At 39.3% G+C, this 25,762-nt stretch overlaps 1 protein-coding gene across 1 annotated transcript; it reads right to left on the minus strand.

Annotated features, from left to right (window-relative positions):
• Positions 1 to 597: 597 nt before the first annotated feature.
• Positions 598 to 14,605, minus strand: pipox (pipecolic acid oxidase). Its single transcript, XM_058413876.1, has 8 exons — positions 14,445 to 14,605; positions 14,099 to 14,247; positions 12,422 to 12,635; positions 10,407 to 10,589; positions 9,521 to 9,673; positions 6,617 to 6,766; positions 3,577 to 3,652; positions 598 to 2,386 (listed from the first exon to the last, which is right to left on the minus strand). The coding sequence occupies exons 1-8, from the start codon at positions 14,541 to 14,543 to the stop codon at positions 2,274 to 2,276; spliced, it is 1,137 nt and encodes a 378-aa protein (XP_058269859.1). The 5' UTR covers positions 14,544 to 14,605; the 3' UTR covers positions 598 to 2,273.
• Between the last annotated feature and the right edge of the window lie 11,157 nt (positions 14,606 to 25,762).

Genomic DNA, 25,762 nt, shown 5'->3' on the forward strand with positions numbered 1-25,762 from the left:
GTACTGGAGAATATTAATATTCAATTAATCTCCCTGTATTTATTACATACTACTGTATTAATCCCTGGATTATACATTAATATCTTCTCCAAGACAACAGAAGAATAAAAATATTACTCATTTATCAAACAGTGGGAAATGCCGTTCCAGATCTTCAGGGCAATAGCAACACAGGATGCCCAAAGGCTCCCTTCCAGGTTGTTCACTCAGCGTACTTCAGTTTTTTCAGTCCAATTCTGAGTCATGCCATTTGCAGTAGTCCTCTCATGCCATGCCTGTGGTGGTGTTATGGATCAGGAGTGGGCAGAAGAATGAATAATGGGATTTGGTGAAGGACTGTGTGGAGTGGTGCACATGTGCAGCTCAACATAAGTAAGCAGGGGGATGCAGGGTGGATTTTCGCAGGCTCAAGCCCCTTCTGCCTACTGGCACTATTGATCAAGAGCCCGTAGAAATGGTGAGGATCTACAAGTACCGTCATGTGCACATAGACAGCCGACTTGAGAGTACTACCAACATGAATACTGTTGGGTTTTGGTCTCAGGAAATTTCTCAGTTGATTTTAAAAAGAGGACAACAGTAAGACTAAGACAAGACTGTAGCTCTGCAGTAGTGGGTTTAATGTCTGTTTGATTATTTTTGCGTGTGGTTGAAATTAATGGTATATTTTTCCTGTGCAACAACACATGCAGATGGAGAAAGTCATTTTAAAAAGACAAAAAGTGGGTCAATTAAAACAATAGAAAATATTACAAATTAAAATGTCTAATTTACAAAAATGTAATAAAATTATTAAAACATTAATTAAAATATCTGCTTGCATATTTAAAAATCTAAATTCAAATTTTTTTCATTCATTTATTTCCATTCATCATACATTTATTCTAGAATTTCCATTGGCTAAAGCAGAAACCTGTGTAGTTTTCCTAGGCACATAAAGACTTTTAATGGCATTCACTAATTCGGTGATTCAGTCGAACGCTTGCCTTTCTGTTCTTTCAGCTTTCTCCTGATGAGCCTATTATAGCCCTTAAACACTACAACACACCTCTGCTCCTTTGTTTTATCCTGCTCTAGATCAACAGCGCTATACTCTCAGCCTCATAAAACCACACGACCAAGCTTGATCCAAGTCTCTTTTTTTCTATTAGACACAAAATATCCCCATAATCACCCCCGAATACAGGCTTTCTGAATAGAAAAAAGCTTACCTGTAAAGTGTGAAGCAGAAATCCTGACTTCTGGTGTAGCCTTAAACACATGAGCTTTAAAGATTATTTATTAAGACTCTGACATGGAGCCAGGTTCCTGCGTGCTTGGAGTGCAGCCTGGAGCTGCTTCTGAGCCTACACTCTCTCGCCCGCTTTCTGCTCATGCATTGTTCAAAAACTCACACCATCATCAAACCCTCATCTGCTGAGGTAAATATTAGCCCACGCATGCTTGATGGCAATTTAATGCAGCCATTAATAATCTAACACAATCAATATGCTCTTAGCCCCAAGGATGAATGGGCTCCGGCTCCCCTGCTGTCACGCTGTATAATTTCCTCATTCCTGCTGATGGTGGTGAACGGCTATAGTAACGGGCCACCTGATTAGTGATTAACATGTTTACAGGGTGAAATAGTTACAGGCGGCACAACAACATGCTGCCTGCTTCCTTTGAGGCAAATTGCTCTGTGGCCGATGCCTTTTTTTTTTTTTAAACAAACAATTTGCTTTGTATGCAGTGGGGACCCTCACTTGGGCATAGAGGAGCAAATAATGCATAAAACAAATATGTGCTTTAAGTTGAATGAAATATGAAAACATTGCTATTGTGTGTTTCATTAGAGAAAGCTAATGGCGCCCTCGAATTGAAACAAGTGGTAGAAGCAGGTCCCACTGAAGCAGGAAGATCATATCAGCTTTGAAAATGATTTCGTGGAAGCACATGATGTTTGTGTAAATGTATACAGTATAGTGGTCTTCTGTTTAGAGGATTACAGCAGAGGAAGCTTTGAGACAGGAACCAGGGAGATCACACATACATCAATTGGACCGAGCATTTAGCAATACATAATTCATAGAAATGATCTATTAATACAAGCATTTTAATTCAAAGGACTTTAGGCTATTAATGATTTGCCTACATTGTCCACTCAAGCTAAAGTAACACACTATTAAACATCATGTGTATAATCATCATTCTTGACACTGTGTCATGCGTTACTAGAAATTTCTTCAGAGATATTCTGCTATAGATAATGGTGTCATGGAGCTTATTTAGGATTAGCCTTGGAAGCGCTGGATGCTGAAAGGTGAAAGGTCATGGGAAGGATTCAGGCCCATGCTCAGCTCACACAGCACCTTCCCAACGACTGGACCAAACTTGAAACCGTGGCCTGTGGAGATACAGATCAGATTTTTGCACAGGTGACACACAGAACTCAGTAGAAGAGTATATATAGACTTTTATGTACGTATATAGTAGCTTTAGAAAAAAATTAAGTACACATGTAAGCATCCTGCATGGATTTTTGACCATACACTGTGTTAAAGAACGGAGAATGTCTCCCCTGCACATAAACTGTCAGACACTGACAAATAAATTAGAGCTACAATATGTAAGGAAATTCAAAATGTAGTGCTTTCAGAGTGAGGCTTTTTGAAGATCTGACGGCTGAGTGGCCGAGTTTCTGACAGACAGACCTGTGTGATGTGTGATGCTAATTTGACAGGGTTGCCATGGCAACTGTGAAGCCCTGGCTCTGGCATAGCAGCTTTTATGGTAAGCACATAGTGGACAATAGAAGGTTGTTCCCCCCAAAAATGCCTTAGAATTGGAGTCAAATCATTGCACGCTTTGAGATTTTCAGCTAGCGACACACACACACACACATACAGGCACATACACACACAGAGCAGTGTTTAAAAGAAGCAGATAGGGCAAATGCAGTTATTACAGTACACAATAGAGACAAAGAGAGGAGTGGAAGGTTAATAACAGGGATTTCTCAGTTCCAATCATAGGCCTAATGTTGAATCGAGGCCGAAGAATAAATGCCATAAATCATTAATGGGGTGTGTGCTTGAGAAGCACAATGCTTTCGATCACACCTCAATCCAATGGCTCCTGTATCCGAGGACAATACAGCACACAGTGAATAGCTTTCCCCAATATACCCCAGTAGAAGCTTTATGGCACGTCTTTCCTCAGGCCTTTAACATGAAACTGTACTAGCAGAGTCCTTTCAGTCCATGGTCTGAGCGGAAATTAATTAGCCTCGTAATTAGTTAAAGGATGAGACAATAGGAGCAGATGGATTGAATGCCAGGAGAGCCCTTTGGTCCCAGAGAGGCAGCTATGGAAGCATGCGGTGGCCCAGCGAGCCACGAGCATCTTTAATTAGAGGATAAAAGGCATGTGCACTGGGGGATCCATTCACTGTCCTTCACTGCTGCCCCAGCGCAGCCTCTCATTAAAAACTAAGCCAGCATTTTGTGATAGCAAATGTGTGTTTGTGTGTGTGTGTGTGTGTGTGTGTGGCACACAGATATGGGAGAAAGAGATGGATGATTTATTACTCCTGACCTGAGAACCCAGCTCCAATCACAATGTTGCTGTAGCTTGGGTGGCGGTCCAGGACAAAATGTTTGTCAGGTGTCATCTAAGGAGATCAGGCAAACAGAGAGAATGATATAATAACACGCTTCACAGAGAAATCTTCACTACATACTTCACTGACTGCTTTTAATGAGTAACACTCGAAGCAAAGGGATCAGAATGGAGGAAAGAGTTAAAACAAATTTTCAAAAATTGTTAAAATATGAGTTCCTCTAAATTTATGGCATATGTAAATGTTAAACAATGAGAACAACCTGAGTGCCATGAAAAGGAGGAAGGATTCCCATGGGAAGTCACTGTTGATGTATTTTGTATATGCGTTTTCTGTGGTCCACAAACTTACCCTGAAACTAATTTTTAAACCTATCATGCAGTTCAGTTCCCTCAGGTTCCTATTATTGGTTATATAATCTGTTTTTGTTACTGTTTTAGTAATCTAGTGCAGTTTTTTATTTTTTATTAAAACTGCAAACTCTTTATATTCATATTTCATTAAAATCCAGGTCTTGGAGTAGTGTCTCTTGAAGCATAACATGAAACATAGCTGGCTTTTTAACTAAGTTCTTGCTTAACAAATCCAAACAAATCCAGTCATAGAGAACTCTCACAGTGTTTGTTAAAAACTCCCACTTTTTAACAAGTCCCAGTGCAGCCAATTGAGTGAGACTTTTCTGTGCCAAAACAAGAAATCTGACAACTTTAAACATAAATATCAAGAAAATAAAGCTCAAAAATCTTGGCATAAAAAGCAACCAAATGATAACAAGCCAATTTTGGACATACAGCTTTTAGTGAAAATTGGTAAATATACTTTCATAGTTTTTATATATCATTTCATACTTTTTAGATTCATTTGGTATCATTTACAGTCTGGATTCATTTGCTCAACTACCAGCTATACTGTATATTTATAATTGTTCTTTAGTTGCAAGACTAGCCATTTAAATTTGCTGCTTTTATTATTGTGTCTTATATTGATAACCATAAAACAGAGACGGCTTGAACCAAACCGGGAAAAAAAAAAAGCCGGCTCCAGGGTATACTTCAGCAGAGGGCTGTGTGTAATAATGAGTTGTAGTTTATCAGTGTAGTGTCCTCTATATGTCTCTTACATTAAAAGTCCATAGGGCTGAGTGTATTCCTCATATACAGTTGAGGATGTTCTTTTTGAAACCGGCACAAACAGTTATGGAGCCCAAGCAGAGAGGTGTATCAAAAGCAAGAAACACAAGCTTTCATATAATTAATGCACTGCTGTATTTGGCTGCTGGGAGAAGATAATAATGTAGAGGAACAGAGAGGTTTTTTTTGGAACTGCCAAAGGACTTTCTTTATATCTTTTCTAGGAAGAACAGTCATATACACCCACGAGAACACGGAGAAAAAAAAAGACTTTAATTGGGGGACTAGAAATGTTACATATTTATAAAGGTACATATTTATCTCCCTCTAAATCATGTCATGTATTTTATTGTTTTTGTCTATTTCCAGTAAAGAGAAATGTTATAAACTTTTTTTTTTTAATGGTACAGGTTCCTTTTATTGGGACGTTTTACCTTGAAAATATTGGGCATTAATGTTAGTTGTTATCTCTGCATCTGTGTTATCTCTGGGTGGTCAAGACTGATATGATCTGCCTCATTAGTGTGTAATAAGGAACATCAGGTAGTTATATTGTGAAGCATAATGCTTGCAGACATGATAAAGAATCTGACTTGAGCATGTTCACTGAATCACTGTAACATTTCTTACCGATTATGTTGAGATTATAAATAGGTGGCATTCGCTGAATGGTCAAAGATTGATGGCTGGAATGTACGTGCAATCTATAGCACTATCATCACTCCACTCTGATAAACATCTGTTAATTTATCACTGATAAATTAAGCTTATATGTTTTCTAGTCCATTTCTGTTGCAAATCAGCCACCTTGTAATGGGTTCAGCAAGCTGTTTGTTCGCTGAGGTTGTCTGTATGACCAACAGTATATCTTTATGCCACACAGAAAAACGCCTTTAGATGGCAGAAAAGTGAGAGCTTAATGACGAGTGTTATTTGCAATATCATGCTCTGAAAGGCAGCACAGATATTTCCCTCTGTGGAAATTCTCCTTCGCTGACATAAATATTCAGCGAAATCCATACGATTTCTACAACCTACAAGTGACCTTTACACAAGTTATGCTCTTAAATCCATTTTTAAAGAATGGTAAAACTGTTTACATGGAGTGAGCTCGGTAGCGTACATCAGGGGGAAAATGTGTGATTTTTCTGACATCTGACTGTTTATACTCTCTGATCCTAAACACGTTGACTGTGCACTATAAGTCAGCACAGCCTGATAAAAAGTAAACCAGCGTAGTAAGACAGGAAATCCAGCGTAAAATAAACCAAGCTGAAATATAACCAATAAATCCTGCTTCATGAATCCAGCCCTCGGTGTCGTTTAAAGCCTCTTCTATACACACATACACAACAGGCTCTGCACAGTTTGGTCATGTGCAGCATCTTTAATTTAAAAGATTAGTTTTTAATAGTGTATAGCTTCTACTGTATTAGCTTTAATAATATTAAGTAATAATAACTAAAATTAGAATAGAAATAGATCTGCTTCTTTATGAGCTCTAGGTTTTAACACCAAAAATGATTAATGCAAAATACAGTTTTGAAAATAAAGCTGAATATGACTTTGTTTATATCCACAGCATTTTACTGCACTGTCTCTTGTGTATCATTGTTCTGTGCCTTGTTTCTCTATTTGCCCTCATGCACTTTATGTAGTAAATGTAGTATGTAGTGTACTTTGCTCTGTAGTTCTGTGTTTTATGTAGCACCGTGGTCCTAAAGGAACATTGTTTTATTTTCCTGTTTACTGCACTAGTTGCATACAGTTGAATTGACAATAAAAGCTTATTGACTTGACTTTATTCTGCTTTTACAGTTTTACATAACACATCAAGTTTGTTGGATTATGTAGAGATGCATGGATGTAGAGAGCACTAACTCACCGTGTACATACAGCTCTCCACAACTGCAGGCACAGACACAAGGCCGGGGAAACAGCGGCTGATGTAACTGGACAAAGCCTCCACGTCCCGTCTATCTGTCTGTCTGTCTCTCTCATCAGGCTCCGTTTCACTGCCCATGTGGTAGCAAATCTGAGTGTGATACACATGACACATAGGTTTTATAACAAGCGAAAGACCTCCAACTGTTCCTATTAGGAAGCAGAGTCCAGCAGTACAGCGCCACATCATTTGTAGTTTACTCAGAGGAGCAAGACAAGAGCGGCAGACGAAACCAGGCTGTGGTGGCTGGAGCAGATAGAAGTCTAACATGACTCCCACCTCAACCATCTGTTTTCTCCTCCTCAGCCGTGTCGAGCATGATGAGCTGGAGAAGTCCCAGTGAGGCCATTAAATGCTGCAAACATGGTCCATGACCGGGCGTAGATGGGTCAGAGGAGAGAGAGGAAACTATTGCTTTTTAATCAAGCATGCTTCAATGAATAGAGAGCAGCGCTGTGGATTTGTAGATCAGTCTACGAAATGCTTCTCAGTGAAGCTCTCAGTGGATATATCAAAGCTTACTCTTCATGTCAAATCCCACTAACCAAAGTGAAACTCAAGCACATACATGTCTATAACTCCACCCATATTAGAACTGTTTTCCTGCTGTTTTTTGCACATTTGCATAATTGCTGCTGTTGCTGTTTGTGCACACACTTTAAACTGCTACCAACTATACAGAAGTGTATATGTTGACAAGAACCCTCTTAGTTTACAGCTCTACTATTTTGCACATTGTACTGTATAACATATTATAAAGAATGGCACTATTTTGTATTTTTTGAGTATCTGTCCTGCACTGTTTGGTTTTGTTTTGTATTGTCTGTTTGCGCTAGGTTGCACATGTTGCACTTTATGTGGCTAGGACAATTTACTTTCAGCCCTAAGCTCTGTGTAGTTTTATAGCTCTATGTTGTTTTTTTATATAGCACCATGATCCTGGAGAAACGTTTCACTGTGTACCGCGTCAGCTATATATGGTTAAAATGACAATAAAACCTTCTTGACTCTTGACTTGACTTGAAGATCAAATTTATATGGAATATTGCGAATATTGGCTCCTAATTTAATGCATTTGAGTTTTTGAGTTTAAAGTGTCTTGTAGCAGGCACCATTGCAGCCACACTGCTCCAGGGTGCCTGGTTAGATCTTGAGCTCAAATTTCTGTTTGAACTTGTTATTCTGGTTTCCTCCCACCTCCAAAAAACATGGCAGCAGGTTAAGTGGCAATATTAAATTGCTCCTATGTATGAATGAGTGTATGAATGTGTGTATGAAGCCCTGAAGTTGACTGTTATCCCATCTAGAGTTTATTCCCACCTCATGCCCATCGTTCGAAGGATATTCACTGTGACCCTGACCAGGATAAAGTGGTTACTGAAGATGAATGAATAAGTTTTATTTAACAGATTACACAGTACTGTGGTCATCCAAACCGTTGATAGAATAAAATTTAAAGTAAAGTTGATCCTGTGCAGTGATTCTGTACATGTCATACTGTGCAGTATGGGTCAGCACGGCCTGATCAAAAGTATACCTCCATAGTAAGACAGGAATTCCAAAGCAGTTACTGAAGATGAAGATCAAATGAGTTTTAAGCAACAGATATTACACTGTACTGGGGTCATCCTATTCTCTGATAAAGTTAACGTTGATATAAAGTTAGTAAAGTTTAACTTTGGTGAACTTTGGTGCGCAAATATTCATCGTCAATCAGTAACATCTATTTTGTCTGTTCTTGACCGCTGACCAGGTGTCTCTCCTGTTGCAAAATTAAGGAAGTTATAATTTTAGTGTCCTGTGTGCAGACATTCATTTTTTTTTACTTTTCCTTTTAAAATGAAGGACGTGACTTGTTGAAAACATAACCTACACATTTCGAGTGTGACTGCAGCTTTAAACTGAGTACTACAGGTAGACTTTCAATCAAAATTTGGGATAAGTTTGTCGAAATATGTAACTTATATAATATAAGCGGTGAGATAGTGGTGCACATATCACCACAAGTAAGCCACGCGAAATCACTCCTCACCCCTCTAAATTAGCAATGCTGAAGAAACAATGGCACTTCAGCCCCAAGGCCAGAGCATCTGAGTGTGGCTGCAAGGCGGGGCAGCTGAGAGCCCACCAGAACCTGACTGACCAATCAGGAGCGCTCCCTAACTCTTCACCCTCCAGGAGAAGATTCTTGGAAGGAGCCAGGCTCAGCAGTAGAGGGAGGTAAGAACTGAGTTCCAGGTGGTTCCTAATATTCCATGCTTTCTCTCTAGCTGTGTTCCAGAGTCATGAGGATTTCGATGCTCCTCAACCTGCTGAGCCCAAGCCATGCTCCTGGGGTCTGCCTGGGTCTGGCTACCCAGCTGCTTCACCTGCACTCCTCCAGCACTGACCAAAGCCCTCTGCACCTTGATCTGATTGATGTTTTCTCTATTTTTGCTGATCTTTTGTGCTTTCTTTAAATACAAGAGCATTATTTTCACTGGATCCCTGACTCTGTGCCTTTCCTCCATGCTCCTCTCACTGCAGTGAATGGCACAGCAGTTTAAGTAGTTTGTACTTTAAATTAATGTACTGAAAATAAGTGTTTCCCAAACAAGAAGTAAAATGAAAGTATTTCATTTAGAATTCAAGAGAAGCAACCAACAAGTCATCATCTCATTTAGTAATTTAAAGAAACGACTCTTGATTAGTTCCTTCCTTTGATGCTTTTTAGTGAGTAATTTTTCATTTCTATATGGTGCAAAATGTTTGATTTGGTATATAATACACCACCTGAGATGCATTTTGGGGGCCACACAGGCTTTTTGATCAGCTGGACAAAAATTCCCAGATCCTTTCACTCACCTTCATCAGTCCTGGATATTCGTTGGAAGGGAGGCCGTAGATATCATGCTCAGCCTCCTTTGGCTGAAACTGCATGAAGCAGGGAAAGCGATTATTGATACTGTAGGAGCCTGGAACCTTCTCCTTCCAGTAGCACACATTTATCCTTACAACCTGCCGAGGCACACAGAGAAAGAAAGGGATGTTGGTGCTGCGGTTTCTGATCCAAGAGCAATTACCAAGAGTTCTGTTCTCTTATTACTGCAGCATCAGGAGTAAGATTTAATTAAATGAATGTACACGGATATAAATCACATCCTGAGAAAAGTAATAAGTATTTAGAAAATTCTCACTTTAATGAACTGTCCATGCTGCTTCCTCATTCTGAGATCATAAAACCCAGAACGAATTCAGACATCACTTACTTGGGTGCAGCCTCTCAGGTCCTTGCCTTACTCAATAATGCAAGTCCAATTCAGAGACCAATTCCAAGCCTAACCAACACTGAATGCATCCCCATCGTCTCTGTGTTGGTGTGTGACATATTGAGGATTGTTTGAGTGTGAGACTTGCTGACTCATGGGTAGGACAGGGAAAGAGAAATACCCTGGCTTGTTTATTCTGAGCAGTGGCTGACTTTTCAGGCTGACCTGAGGTGATGCCAGTCACGCTCCAAAGGCTTGTGTGTAATTCTCAGCCTCTGACCTCACTGCTGCACTATGGTGGAAATGATTTTCCTTCAGATAATGCATTGTGACCTAGAGTCTAGCATTCACTGCAGGACAGGATTGTTGCTGTATGAATTTTTAAAGGCAGATAAAGATGGAGCAGGTGAGTGAATGTAAAGTGTTGTCTGCCTGTTGTTCAGTGAGAAGCTGGTAAAGTCCAGCTCTGGTTCAGTCAATACCTTCAGTGGAAGCTGTAGTCCAGTGTGGGACAGAAGAGTTTTGGCCCATGGACCAGCAGTGATCACCAGATTCTTTGCTTGGTATGTGCCAGAGTCTGTCGTCACAGTGATTAAATCTCCAGGCTCAATATTAATCACTTTCTCTCCATCTTTTATCATGCCACCATGTGACTGGAACACCGCCTGGAAAAAGGAGGAGAAAAAAATTTCTCAAAATGAAGAAACCAGTAACAGACAAACCTTGGAATTAACATATATTGTACAATCTCCACCATAATTATTGGCACCCTTCAGAACAAGAAGTGCAATTAATTCTAAAAACAAAACAAAACAAAAACAGACATAACATTTCAGGTTTCAGAAATGCATAGTTTTGCTGATTCCTGTATGTTGTCAAGTTACAAATTTCCATATTAGACCCCATCTTTGTAGAGAGCTGCTGTGCAAAATAAGCCCTTCATAGAGTGCCAAAGAGGCAGTTGCTGAAGTTCACCAAACCCCACTGAAACTACATTCAGAATTGTAGTTAAATCATGCAAATATTTAATTTTGCATAAATGATACAATGAATAGCACCAGTATTCACTATTTAAAAAAGGAGACTAGATTGTTGATGAAGCGATTTTCTAGCTGGTGGTGACTGTTGTGCTGGTTGACATGATCATGAATTCTTTTTCTTTCAGCAAGGATACCAGATTGTTTAGATAGAAGCAGAGGATTCAGGATAATAATGACCCAAAATTTGCATTCAAATCAACACAGAAATAAATGAAATGAATGTTTTGCAGCGATCACGTCCATATAGTTCAAATTTCAAAACCCAAATTTGTTTTGTAGGAAACAACTGAAGACTTTTAGTATACAACTTTTAGTGTTTATTAAAATATGGTGTTAAAATACAACTAGCATCAGTCGTAAGGTCAAAAGTTCCCTGTGTATATTTTATTCCTTGTATATGGTCAATTTTATTTGTTTTTATGACTATAGTCAATCATTCTAGTAGCGCTACAATTCATTTCCATTTACATGTGTAAAGCTTTTCTATCAGCAGAGAATCTTTATGTGGACAAGCTGTATTTCTTGTCAGGTGTTCTGTGATCAAAGAGCAGCGCAGAATGATAAAGAGACAGCTAGATGGACTAGAAAGAGCAGACCAACTAATGAGCGAGAAGCAAGAACTGCTTTTAGACAGGGAGCCATGCAGTGCACTCTGATGATCTGCTGTAGGCCAGACCAGCCTGCTACCTGGAGAACATTTTCTTTTCTCCAAAGTGCAAGGTTGGAGTCCTATAGCAGGAAAAGCCAGAACAAGCTACACTGACTAATGATGGCTGTCTCCTCTTCAAGACTATAGTGCATGCTTAAACATGTGGTCCAGTTCCATGCTGGGAGCTGGCAGCCATAAAAATACACCTCAGATCATTTAAAAAAAAGGGGGGGGGGAATAAAAGGAAATCAGTTTAAAATATGATGGCAAATGTATGTCATTTTCTTCAAGGTTAAGAATGGTGTCTGGTGCCTTATCTGCACCCTATAAAGAAGATTAATCTTTTAAAATAAATGCACAGAGGAGAAAATAGCTGTCCGGCTATTGAAATAAAAGTGACTAATTGCTTTGTGCTTGATGGTGCACTTAGAAGAACTTTTCTCCTCAAAGCTTTGTTCCTTGTGAAGCATTGCGCTGATCTGTCATACTCTAATGAAATGGAATGACAAGTGCTCTTTATCTTTTTTTCCCTACATTTTAGAGGAACAGGCTATAATGACAAGGCATACTTAAACTCTCTCTTTAACTCAGCTAAACTTTGAGCAACATTTTTTTAACCCTCAAGTGCGATGAATATGTTAAATATAAACAGATTTGTTCTACAGAAATTGATGAAATTAGGTCGGAACTGGGAAACTACAACTTCCTTGTTTCCAATATTGTGCTAGATTTAATAAGTAATTAAAAAATAAATAAATAAAAACATATCTGTAGTCACAGTGGTGTAAGAGGTTTGGATGTAGCTGACCTGGGCTGCTCGGAGCGCACGGTCTGCGTACAATACTCCACCAGTGCTTTCCAGCATCGCACCATCTCCGCTAGTTAGGTTCACACTGGGGATGTGTTGGCTGAACTCGTCTCTCTCTAGCACCACAATGGGAATCTTGTTCCTCTGCATTACACTCTTAATGAGCTGTAAGTCCTTTCCATTCTCTGGACCCATCAGCAGCACGCCAGTACGCCTACAACATATGGCAGTGTATAGTTAACTGTTCCAGTTAGGCTTGTAAATTAATCACCATTAACACATCCAAGACAGCTGCAATGCCAAGGCTGGCCAACTGGAATCTAAAATTAACTTTGTGTCTGTGTATGTCAGGAAGTTTCAGAAGAGATGACAAAGACAAAGCTGAAAGGACCAAAAAATGATGAATATTAGTTTGCAGCCCTCCTACTGTACATCTGCCTACTACCGTAACGCATCGGTTTAAGTTTAAAGGTGTAATTCCTTGATCAGAGTTTTATGACTGCATGTACGTGGGAAGAGATTAGGACAGAAGGGTTTTATAACTGCATGTGGGAAGAGAATTGTGACAGGCTGGCTGTGTTTAGAGCCTGCATGCATCAACACCTCTCGTGTCTCTTTAACGGATGACTGGCATGTGAAGGCTGCCCACACGCTACGGCCTTTACACGCTTGAGAGATTCTCTCCTTCACCTGTGATTATGCTGCACGCATGGCCAGTCTGTATGTTGAACAGACAACTATAACAAAACAGTTTCAGAAAGGATTTGTCCACATTTCCAATATTTCTTGTCTACATCACACCTAGCATGTACATTAGTTCACAGATGCTCAGGGGCACCGGTATGATTAGGCTGGTGGATCCTTCTCAGCACATCAGTGACACTAACAAGGTATTTTAGTGGGAGCTGCTGGGATTTTAACATTTCAGCACTGGGTTAAGAACAAATTTTCAACCAAACAAGTCCTATTACTATTACAACTATTAAACTATTACAATAATAATGGGGTAGAAGAGAATTTTACACAATTTTTTTCATTCATTCATCTTGTAACCTCTGGTCACACTAGGTGCATTAAAGGACACCATGCATCTATACACACATATACACATACACATGCACATTCACCCACTTATTCACACTTTGCAGCAAAGTAGAGTAGCCGAGCCACCGCCTGATATGAATTTGAGAGTTTGGAGGAAACCGGAGTAACCCTACACATGAAATGTCGCTCAAACCAGGGATACTGTGCATTCTACTGTATCACCGTCTTGCCATTAATGCAAAGAGTACATGGAAAATATAGATATATACACCGATCAGCCATAACATTATGAGCAGTGAGAGGTGAAGTGAATAACACTGATTATCATCATGGCACCTGTTAGTGGGTGGGATATATTAGGCAGCAAGTCAACATTTTGTCCTCAAAGTTGATGTGTTAGAAGCAGGAAATTGGGCAAGTGTAAGGATTTGGTCATAAGGACAGTGTGACTAATACAGTAACTCTTCAATACTTTAAATGTTTTAAAACTCAAGGACCATTCCTGTGTATGATTCAACGCCTTTTTGAATAGACAAGGTGATGTCCTGTGTGCTTATTAATTAATTATATGATTAGATAAATTGTAAAAGTAAACTGGCACCCACACACACACACACACACACACACACACACCTGAAAAGCTTCACTCCTGCTTCCTTTTCCAGCTGGGCCCACAGCTCATAGGTGTCCTCCAACATGTTTATATAGAAATCATCTTCATAAGATTTCCGGATGAGGCGTGTCTGGCCATGAGAACTTCCACGGGAGTGTGGCAGGACAAACTGAGGAGAAACACACACAAGCATCCTCAATTTTACATTTTACATTTTTAACTAGATTTCTGCTCACTACTTAACAGACTAATTCCATAACACTGAAAAATAAATGCAAACATCTACAGCATGACAACAGCTCAACAGCTCAACAGCACGACTGCTTACACAAAGTTACACATTGTTTTAAAACATATATCACCAACTTGCTCCAGCAGAAGAGTTTTCTTGTTATTTTTGGCAAGGTGGTAGGCGGTAAACGAGCCCTGAATCCCCGCTCCTATAACAATATACTCGTACACCATGTTGAAAAAGCAGTGCTGTTTAAAATGTGCTACAGTGTACTCTCAGTGCAGACCAAAGTTCTCACATTTCATTATATAACCACTGCTGGCACACTGTGAGACACACCTACTCAGCACTGCTTAAAGGGGACTTGCTGTATAACTGGGTTACGCTGAGAGAAATTCATGCAGAATAATTTAGAATGTCCTTTGTGCATTCTCAGTCAAGCTGTGTGCAAATATATGCACAAATATTGCTATGCACAAACGTTTAAGCGTCACATTAAAAAAAATCGTCCACAATTTATGCACAGATTCATGTGTACGTTGATAAATGAGTGCTTTGGACATGGATTAAGGAGAAATTTTATTAAAAATAAAAAATAAATTACATCTTCACGAGCTTTCTTCCTTTTTTAAAGCACAACGATGACAGAAATAGGAGAATTGTGTAACCATTTTTCTCACCTTACTCATTTCTAAAGCTGTGGCTACTTACTTATTGCTTACGTACATGAATGCACTGTGACAAGAACACAAATCACTGAGCTCACAAATCATTTTCCTCATTCTGACAATTGATGTGAACATTACTCAAGGCTACTGACCCGTGTTTTATGCATTGCATAGCAGTAGCTGTTCCTACTAAAATGTCTCGTGAGTGTGTATTTCCTTTTATTTATTTTTTTTAATTACACACTATATTCACACATTATTCTCACAAATTATATTATTGGCAATAAAATACAATTTTGGTGAAAACTTTTGACAGGTTTTCCCAGCAGACCGTCAGCCGTATGTCAAATCATGTTGCCAGGCTGCCAGCCGTAAGTACCATATGTACACTAGCACAGTATGCCTGAATAGAGTAAAAATAAACCAGTATTGAGAAACGTGTAATGATGACCAATTTGTCTTCATTATTCGCTCAGACATTATATATTTATATTATGTTTCAAATGGTGATGCAGTATATAATCTACAGTATGTGATTTTGAGCATGTCACTCATTATTCATTAGGGCATTTAGCCAGGAATTTACCAGCAGAAACTCATTAAACCTGAGGCTCTGCTAATAGCAACATATGTCATCATAGAGCAGAAATGCTAGAGGTCTATTCACCTGTCAAAAAATATTCCAGATCTATGGATGAGAACTGCATATTAGTTAGCTGGATCATAATTTCACATTTGCTGTGAAACTGCATGTGAGAGAAATGGCCGTTCTTGCCTGATTAATTTCCATGCCATGAATTGTTTTTGGTTTGATAGAAATATCATCTTAAGCCCTAGAACATTCTAGGTTCTGTGCTGTTTTACAAGTAAAGCTCCTCTATGCTTTACAGATTATGATACTAGCCATTACGAAGACTGTTGTCGCTGTTTAGACAATTTCTGATGTTTTTCCCCCTGCTTTTCTTTGGTTTATATTGGAACATTGATGAAGGGATTTCCAGAGGATAAAGGAAGAGAAGAGGGGATTGTAACAAAAAGAGAGATGGCTGTGTCTGGCAGGCATCTTTAAAAAGGCTAAGACCAGGCTTCTCTGTGTGTGCTGTGGAGTTTCGGGCCATTTGGCTAAACAGATGGCTCCCACTGATAGGATGGTGTAGATCGGGTCAGCTGGTCATGCTCCCTGCTGTCCAGGCCTGTCATGGACAGATAAAGTGTGATCCTCCCTATTGGCACACTTCTACAAAAACAAAAACAACAAAACACATATCTTTTATCATCATCATCTTCTAGCAGATATGATAAACGACATTAAACATATATGGTTTCGCAGAATAATTGAACTCTGTGATTAAATGCCGTGTCCTTTGGATATTAATTTATAACAAGACTTAATTATTTGAATCTATCTATTTTGTATTCACCCTTTATTTCCTAAACCTTTTTTCTGACACATTTTCCCTTGTACTTCACAAGCATTTGATTCTTTAGGAAATCTCTCAGCTATAGTCTGCAGGTGTACAATCATCCCTGTAGGATGCCATTATTTTTCTTGCTGTTAAAGCTCTAGTTCACACGCTTCAGCCTCTACATGAAGCCTCTCAAGAAATCCTGTTGGACCCACATTCCAATTAGACTCGATCTCCCACATCTTTTCGCTAGGGTGGATTTCTTCAGCTTTCTTCAGACCTATGACCTCTCAGAGATATGGCAGCCTCTCTGAGATTTCTGCTAGTTGGTCAGTTGTGGCTTATTATTTTGTGACTAGAGACTGTATTTAATTGCAAGCAGCCTTTATAATCGATTAAACCATTTGGCTGTTTTATAATTACACCCTTGAACATAAAGATGCTGATAACACCCAGTGCTACCCCAGAAGATAGCAAATGAAAAGGGGGTGTGGGATTCAGCATCAACATCAGCCTGTGAAAGTGTTTTAATTTAAAACACTGAACCTTCTTGCACACAAAGGTGATGTGATATATGGCAGATCTCTTTAAAGGAGCACTGCTGCGCTGTTAAGCCGTGTATAAACTGCAGTGTCAGGCGTTCTCATGAACACGGCGTTGGAATGACATCAATAAGCGTTTGTGAGAGGAAAATGATGCTGCAACAATTTTCGAGGCAATGGGATAAAAGTGCTGTCACACCACTCCCTTAATGTTGCTGTATATGATGTGAACTCTCATCAGGGAATTGTGGTGACATGAAAGCAAAAACTTTAAGCATTTCTACTCTCTAGGACATAAAAAAAATGGTGCAAGTAAGCCACAAAGTCAATAACTTCTGTTTTTTCTTTTTTGCTAGCTTTGAAAGAGCAGATGTAACAGACCTGAGGTTTATTAATAGTTTATTCATGTGTAGTCATTGTACATTTGAACATTTTTATTTAGCAAGATCAAGTATATCCTTATCCTAATATAACAGCAATCCTGGGCTTATACTCAAGTACTAGGTGAAGACTGAAGATGGGACTCATATAGATAAGCAGATCGGTATGTTACTAACCTCACTGTACAATCCTTTGTCTTTTACTCTCAGTGGAAATGCTCATTTTCTTGAGGAATTCTACATCTTTGTATAGACAAGTGCAACTGGATCATCAGTTACAAGGTGCAAATGAATCCCCAAGTCAGTATTTTCACTAGTGTGTGTTTTTTTTTATAGAAACAATGTTTTTTTTATTATAATGAAGGGATTTTAGTTTGTGGTACTAATCCTCCCCTCAAAACAACTGCATAAATTACATCTCCTAGACACCCAAGTGTCTTTAATTGTTGGGATTTAAATGGCTGAAGCATTCTAAGCAGCAGAACAGCTTTCCATTGGAAAGGTCATGCTTCAAAATAACAGCAGGCCGTCAGTCTTCAGTGCACTTTCTTCAGTATCGTGGCTTGTTATTTACTTGGCATTTATTTTAACCACTTTGCTCCTTTTCATGTTTAAATAGGAATTCAACCTTGTAAATATACAAAATGTCCATGTTGAATGTACATGATGGTGGTGTCCAACTTTGTCTGATGAACAACTTAACCTCTGTGCATAACGGTAGCTGTTTACAGGTGTCTGCTCTTCAGCGTGGGATTGCAGAAAAGGGAAACGGTTGATTTAGATTGTATAACAAACTCTGTCTAGAAATTTCTCTGCTGTTCTCTCACAGCCTTAAGTAATTGTCCTCACCAGCTGTTAGTCTCCTATTTGTCTCTTCACGGTGGTAATTTCCGTTTCAATGGCATATTTCTATAAATATATATATATATATATATATATATATATATATATATATATACATATATATATATATATATATATATACACTATATTGCCAAAAGTATTCGCTCACCTGCCTTGACTCGCATATGAACTTAAGTGACATCCCATTCCTAATCCATAGGGTTCAATATGACATCGGTCCACCCTTTGCAGCTATAACAGCTTCAACTCTTCTGGGAAGGCTGTCCACAAGGTTTAGGAGTGTGTTTATGGGAATTTTTGACCATTCTTCCAGAAGCGCATTTGTGAGGTCACACACTGATGTTGGACGAGAAGGCCTGGCTCTCAGTCTCCGCTCTAATTCATCCCAAAGGTGTTCTATCGGGTTGAGGTCAGGACTCTGTGCAGGCCAGTCAAGTTCATCCACACCAGACTCTGTCATCCATGTCTTTATGGACCTTGCTTTGGTCACTGGTGCACAGTCATGTTGGAAGAGGAAGGGGCCAGCTCCAAACTGTTCCCACAAAGTTGGGAGCATGGAATTGTCCAAAATGTCTTGGTATGCTGAAGCATTCAGAGTTCCTTTCACTGGAACTAAGGGGCCAAGCCCAGCTCCTGAAAAACAACCCCACACCATAATCTCCCCTCCATCAAACTTTACACTTGGCACAATGCAGTCAGACAAGTACCGTTCTCCTGGCAACCGCCAAACCCAGACTCGTCCATCAGATTGCCAGATGGAGAAGCGCGATTTGTCACTCCAGAGAACGCATCTCCACTGCTCTAGAGTCCAGTGGCGGCGTGCTTTACACCACTGCATCCGACGCTTTGCATTGCACTTGGTGATGTATGGCTTGGATGCAGCTGCTCGGCCATGGAAACCCATTCCATGAAGCTCTCTGCGCACTGTTCTTGAGCTAATCTGAAGGCCACATGAAATTTGGAGGTCTGTAGCGACTGACTCTGCAGAAAGTTGGCGACCTCTTCGCACTATGCGCCTCAGCATCCGCTGACCCCGCTCTGGCAGTTTACGTGGCCTACCACTTCGTGGCTGAGTTGCTGTCGTTCCCAAACACTTCCACGTTCTTATAATACAGCTGACAGTTGACTGTGGAATATTTAGGAGCGAGGAAATTTCACGACTGGATTTGTTGCACAGGTGGCATCCTATCACAGTTCCACGCTGGAATTCACTGAGCTCCTGAGAGCGACCCATTCTTTCACAAATGTTTGTAAAAACAGTCTGCATGCCTAGGTGCTTGATTTTATACACCTGTGGCCATGGAAGTGATTGGAACACCTGATTCTGATTATTTGGATGGGTGAGCGAATACTTTTGGCAATATAGTGTATATATATATATATATATATATATATATATATATATATATATAATATATATATATATACCATGAATATGAGCATATTGTACATATTTCTTAAGGAATGTGATATAGCAGAAAGCAAACGAAATATCCCAATTCTAAGCAGTCTCCGAATCTAAAAAAGTGGTTTAATATTATCAGTAAGGAAAAGAAAAGGAAATACAAAAAGACTTTCACATTTCAATTTTTCATATTGCACAGAGATTATGCAGCCCTGTCTGCTCATGATGCTCTGAAGGTTTGAATTATTTTGAAGAGGAAATACAAAGAAATAGAGTGATGGTTTAAAAAATCCTTTCTTGAAGAAGACTTTTCCATAATGAAGTCTGAGCAGGCTCTTTTTATTTGCAGTTATATGTTTTGGTCATATCCAGTGCAATATGTCTGAAGAAAAAAAAAAACATTCAATATTACCATCTTCTAAGCGAAGCATCAGAAAAAGTATGCTGTGAAAATCTTAATAGTATCTTCTCTTGCCCAAGATGTCTCCCTAGTGATTGAAACATCTCAACAAGTTTGTGGAATGTGGAATGTGGAAAAATATTTGAGTTATTATTTCTGTATTTCCGTTTCTAATGGCTTTCAGAGCTGCCCTCTAATACGCTGCGATGACTCCAGTGTGGAATATGGCATGTTTTGTATTTGCTCAGAATGTTAATGAGAACCTGGCTGAGTTTGTTGTTTTAATTTTTAGTTTTGAGATTTATATAGATCTAAGAAGCAATAGTGCCGTTTCCTCCTGCACATAAAATTTGTCTAAAATTGATACATGACCAGTTAACATAATAACCAGATATTTATCCAGTTTACAGATCTGTGACGAAATTTATTTGCGCTCTATCTCAGGTTAATACGGAATATCGTAATATCGAATCAGAATGTTGTACACGCATCCATTCAGTGCTGGCAATGACATTAGCTTGATCATTTTAAGTGGCAGTAAATAAGTGTAACACTGAATCAAAACAGGCTATTCATGGGGAGTATCGGGAAATCAATACCACATTCCTAAACTATATAAGACATTTAAGCTGAGTACAAGACAGAATAAATTTGTGTATATACACGAGAGTCCAAAGTCTGAGACCACATTGCATGTTTTTCTTTTTCTTTTTTTCAAAGAAATTAAATGTTCAACATCTTGAATGTTTAATATTCAAGAATCTGCACTAGTTCTAGTCTTATTTAAATGTAAGCTTATTTGATATTGAACATGTTACCTGCTTTTACAAAAGGCCAGATTTTCCTCATGTCTAATCTCTTAGCATGTTTTAGCATGTATTCAGGCAACATGTCAGTGGATTTGATCTAAAATGGATCATAAGATCATACGGGCATCACATCACATTGTCATTACAAGCGAAAACAAGATAGCAGAGAATAAGAAACTTTGTTAATCATGTAAATAGAGTAAATAACAAAATAAAAGCATTTTCACCAGTGCTCTCAGACTTGTGGACTCCACTGCATTCCCGACAGCTTTCCCTTTCTTTATGTTTTCTAATTAAATTCTGCACGTTATTTTATAGATGAGGCCCATATGCTTTGAAAATCTGAAGACTGATAAAGCATTCAGAGCCATTAACAGCTGCTTGGCCCACACTGGGTGCACGTTCTAATGTCATTTTTCAAGAGCTTGACATTCTACACAGCAAACAGCAAAGGACATTTGGATTCAGGCAAACAGGGCTGCTTTTGGGAATACCTGAGATTTTACGCTTTCATGATTTGTACATTTCTGCTTGGCAAAGCAAGTTAGAAATTACAGTGTTTGTGTGAAACAAATGGGTTTTATGCAAAAAAATGGCAAGTTCAGTGATTTCCTCCATTATTTCTGTTTCACCACTTTTCCCTCCTTGCATAAGCCCAGAAAAAAAAAACCCAGAGAAATGCCATGATACAATTATTCTTTGGGACAGATGTCGCCACAGTGCACAGCTTTCTGTTGTTCCTGAGTTAAATGATTTCTGCTTGCCCTTGCATTTATCTATAGCCGAGCACCTGGAGAGACGGTTTTGCAAATCTCTAACTGTGGTGGGAGAACAGGCTGTTGAGGCTGTGGTCACGTCTGGTCAATGTGCAGAATTAGCAGAATAGAGAGATGAGGGGGAAACAAGTCAGACATTTCACACTGGGCCAGATACTGCAGAATTGGGTGTAATGGAATGTCTTGTGGATAGGATACAGAAATGAGCTGTTAAGTAATAGGGGTGGTGCTTTTTAGGTGCCAACAGAACATGTTCAGCCGTAGACTGAGACCACCAAGGACAACCACAGAACACCTCAGGAGATTTTTCCTATCAGTGGCCATCAAACTCTATAACTCTTTCCCTTTCAGGGAGCAGAACTCACACAATGAACACTGACTGTATCACTGTATTATTTATTATGTGCACTATACAAATTCACAATATTTACTATATGTATGTTAATATCATACTAATGTGCAATATCATAAATCTCAAGCACATTTTTATACATTGTGTATGAGTAGCATATTTAATTTATATTCCATTTGTATTTATTTCTCTTGTGTACATTGAAGTATCATCTCATCTTGTCTTATCTTATTTTTAGTAGAGTAACGGAGGGCATTGACAGGGAGGGACATTTGGGTTAAACTGCATTTTGTCTTTGCATTTTGTTCATACATATTTTTTCAGGAGGGGATGTAACATGTTCTGTTTAACATGATTGAATTCAGCATCAGCAGCTGTGAGATTCAATAAATGCTACACAATATACAATACACAATGTACCACATTCTGTTCTTTGTACAGAATTCAGTTCAATCTCTGACTGACCACTGTTATGGGGGGGGGTTTAGGGGGTAGCGATTATATAACCAATTTATGAAAAGCTGCAGTAATCAGCTCTACTTGCCATGACCAAGAGGAATCTGTCTGACCCATAATATATACTGTTATGCTCTGTAGAACATGACCTAATTTACAGTATATTGCAACAGCGTTTGCTTGCTAGTCCATTTCATTGCTTTACCAATTGACCTGGCAGGCAGAAGCACCTGACTGTGCAGTGGTGGTGATCTACTCTGGGTGCAGAGAAGTCATGCATTCTGGGTTGAGGGCCTTTAAGCAGCTCAGCAAAGCTTCTGGCTCTTATTAAGACAAGCAAGCAGGGCAGTATTGAAACTGTATGGTCAAGCCCTGAAAGAGCACTCTGCTCATTTTGAAATAAGGTGATAGGGAGAGAAAATGAGAGTGGGGAAACCTGTGTCTTTAATTTCTTTCATCTTAGATTACTTGCACTTTGAATTCGTTTAAAGAGCACTCGATCACAGAGTGCATGTCTAGCCGAACAAGACCTGCTGCCTCGCCTTGATGAGACTTGATTGAATATGCCTAGACCTGATGAGAGTTGAGAATATATTTAATATTGCTGAGAGAGAGGTAGTACCTTGGCTATTTGATGTAATGCACAAAAGTGTAGTGGCAAGATCTGAAATACAGATTTCATTACTGCTGATTGGTGAGTGCATTACTCACTCCCTCTCGCTAGGTGATGAAAGTGTGAAGGAATCTATGCTATTTTATGACAGGCTTTTCTAACAGCATACTGTGCAACATACTAAGGGCGGTGGAAGGCTTTATCAGTGGTATAATATAATCTTGATTTTTATTTTGTGTGCATTGCAGCTACCACTAGAACTAAGATGCTTCTTGGATGGTTAGTGCTTTAAACAAATATGGAGTACATAAGGAAATTGCTGTTTTCTTAAGAGATATTGAAAGTAATCATGGGTAACAGTGACAATTCATTAGGTTAGAACACAACCTTCCTTTCATAAATATCAAGTCATAAACTAGACTATTTAAGGTGCTCTAATCTAAACGACAGAGAAGAGCAGCTGCAGGATCAATAGCGTAACCTGTGCTTGAAATATAGGTTGTTATTCAGTGAGCTAATTTAAAAATATAAATATATCAGTTCACAAGCTGAAATATCAATCTTACCTAATGGCCTTCAACTCATGTGGTGGTTTTATGCTTTAATCAGAATTATTGGTTGAGTTTAAATACGGTATCCTAGTGTCATCCCTCAGTTTTACACCGTTAAGAAGAACCATTACTATCTGTAGTGTGCCATTTAAATGCCTTTCATTCACACCATTTAATTGCTCCTGTACCCATAGACTGATTCCCTTATAACCTTCACATCTCTTAATGACAGATTTATGTTTTGATTTGATTTACAGACAAAAAAATATTTCACATTTTAAGATCAGGCTCAATTACTGCAGTTCAGTTTTCTGATCTACCTTGTCTTTTTCTGGGTCTGAGTAAATCTGGATTTTGATACCAGTGTAGCCTACTTATCCCAGTGAGCTGATGCTGTCCCGGAGGCACATTCGGTAATACCACCTCTATGAGCAGAGAGTTCAGTCTGCCCTACAGCAGAGTAAGTCATTTTCTTAACCTGCAAACATGTACATTCACACACACACACACACACACACACACACAAATACCCAAAAATGTGTGTGCTCTTTATTGAGCTGAGCCAAAGCTGGAATGAATAGGTGTAGGGTTACTAATAACTGAATATATCTCTCACTGAATCTCTCTCTCTCTCTCTCTCTCTCTCTATATATATATATATATATATATATATATATATATATATACACTATATTGCCAAAAGTATTCGCTCACCTGCCTTGACTCGCATATGAACTTAAGTGACATCCCATTCCTAATCCATAGGGTTCAATATGACGTCGGTCCACCCTTTGCAGCTATAACAGCTTCAACTCTTCTGGGAAGGCTGTCCACAAGGTTTAGGAGTGTGTTTATGGGAATTTTTGACCATTCTTCCAGAAGCGCATTTGTGAGGTCACACACTGATGTTGGACGAGAAGGTCTGGCTCTCAGTCTCCGCTCTAATTCATCCCAAAGGTGTTCTATCGGGTTGAGGTCAGGACTCTGTGCAGGCCAGTCAAGTTCATCCACACCAGACTCTGTCATCCATGTCTATATGGACCTTGCTTTGTGCACGGGTGCACAGTCATGTTGGAAGAGGAAGGGGCCAGCTCCAAACTGTTCCCACAAAGTTGGGAGCATGGAATTGTCCAAAATGTCTTGGCATGCTGAAGCATTCAGAGTTCCTTTCACTGGAACTAAGGGGCCAAGCCCAGCTCCTGAAAAACAACCCCACACCATAATCCCCCCTCCACCAAACTTTACACTTGGCACAATGCAGTCAGACAAGTACCGTTCTCCTGGCAACCGCCAAACCCAGACTCATCCATCAGATTGCCAGATGGAGAAGCGCGATTCGTCACTCCAGAGAACGCGTCTCCACTGCTCTAGAGTCCAGTGGCGGCGTGCTTTACACCACTGCATCCGACGCTTTGCATTGCACTTGGTGATGTATGGCTTGGAGGCAGCTGCTCGGCCATGGAAACCCATTCCATGAAGCTCTCTGCGCACTGTTCTTGAGCTAATCTGAAGGCCACATGAAGTTTGGAGGTCTGTAGCGATTGACTCTGCAGAAAGTTGGCGACCTCTTCGCACTATGTGCCTCAGCATCCGCTGACCCCGCTCCGTCAGTTTACGTGGCCTACCACTTCGTGGCTGAGTTGCTGTCGTTCCCAAACACTTCCACGTTCTTATAATACAGCTGACAGTTGACTGTGGAATATTTAGGAGCGAGGAAATTTCACGACTGGATTTGTTGCACAGGTGGCATCCTATCACAGTTCCACGCTGGAATTCACTGAGCTCCTGAGAGCGACCCATTCTTTCACAAATGTTTGTAAAAACAGTCTGCATGTCTAGGTGCTTGATTTTATACACCTGTGGCCATGGAAGTGATTGGAACACCTGATTCTGATTATTTGGATGGGTGAGCGAATACTTTGGGCAATATAGTGTATATATATATATATATATATATATATATATATATATATATATATATATATATATATATATATATATATATATATATATATAAAGGTCTGCCATTGAATAGTATTTCTTCTTTTAACATAATTGAATTTTATGTCATTTCCTCATATAGTTTAATTTAAATTCCACAAACAAGTGGTAATGGGTGTGTGCACATAAAAGACAGTGGCAGAGTTAATATATTTAGCTTATCTGTACTATGATTTGCGTGAAGCATTCATAAATATCTGTTTCTACATTATTTCTTCAAAGCTTTCCA

Source organism: Hemibagrus wyckioides, linkage group LG17 (assembly GCF_019097595.1).
Source record: "Hemibagrus wyckioides isolate EC202008001 linkage group LG17, SWU_Hwy_1.0, whole genome shotgun sequence".
NCBI lineage: Eukaryota > Metazoa > Chordata > Actinopteri > Siluriformes > Bagridae > Hemibagrus > Hemibagrus wyckioides.

Excerpts from the sequence above, each read along its gene's own strand:
- pipox (XM_058413876.1), bottom strand. The coding sequence starts at position 14,543 with ATGGTGTACGAGTATATTGTTATAGGAGCGGGGATTCAGGGCTCGTTT. Across the intron at positions 14,248-14,444 it reads AAACTCTTCTGCTGGAGCAA|TTTGTCCTGCCACACTCCCG; the intron begins GTTGGTGATATA and ends GTTTCTCCTCAG. Across the intron at positions 6,767-9,520 it reads AATATCCAGGACTGATGAAG|ATTTGCTACCACATGGGCAG; the intron begins GTGAGTGAAAGG and ends TATCACACTCAG.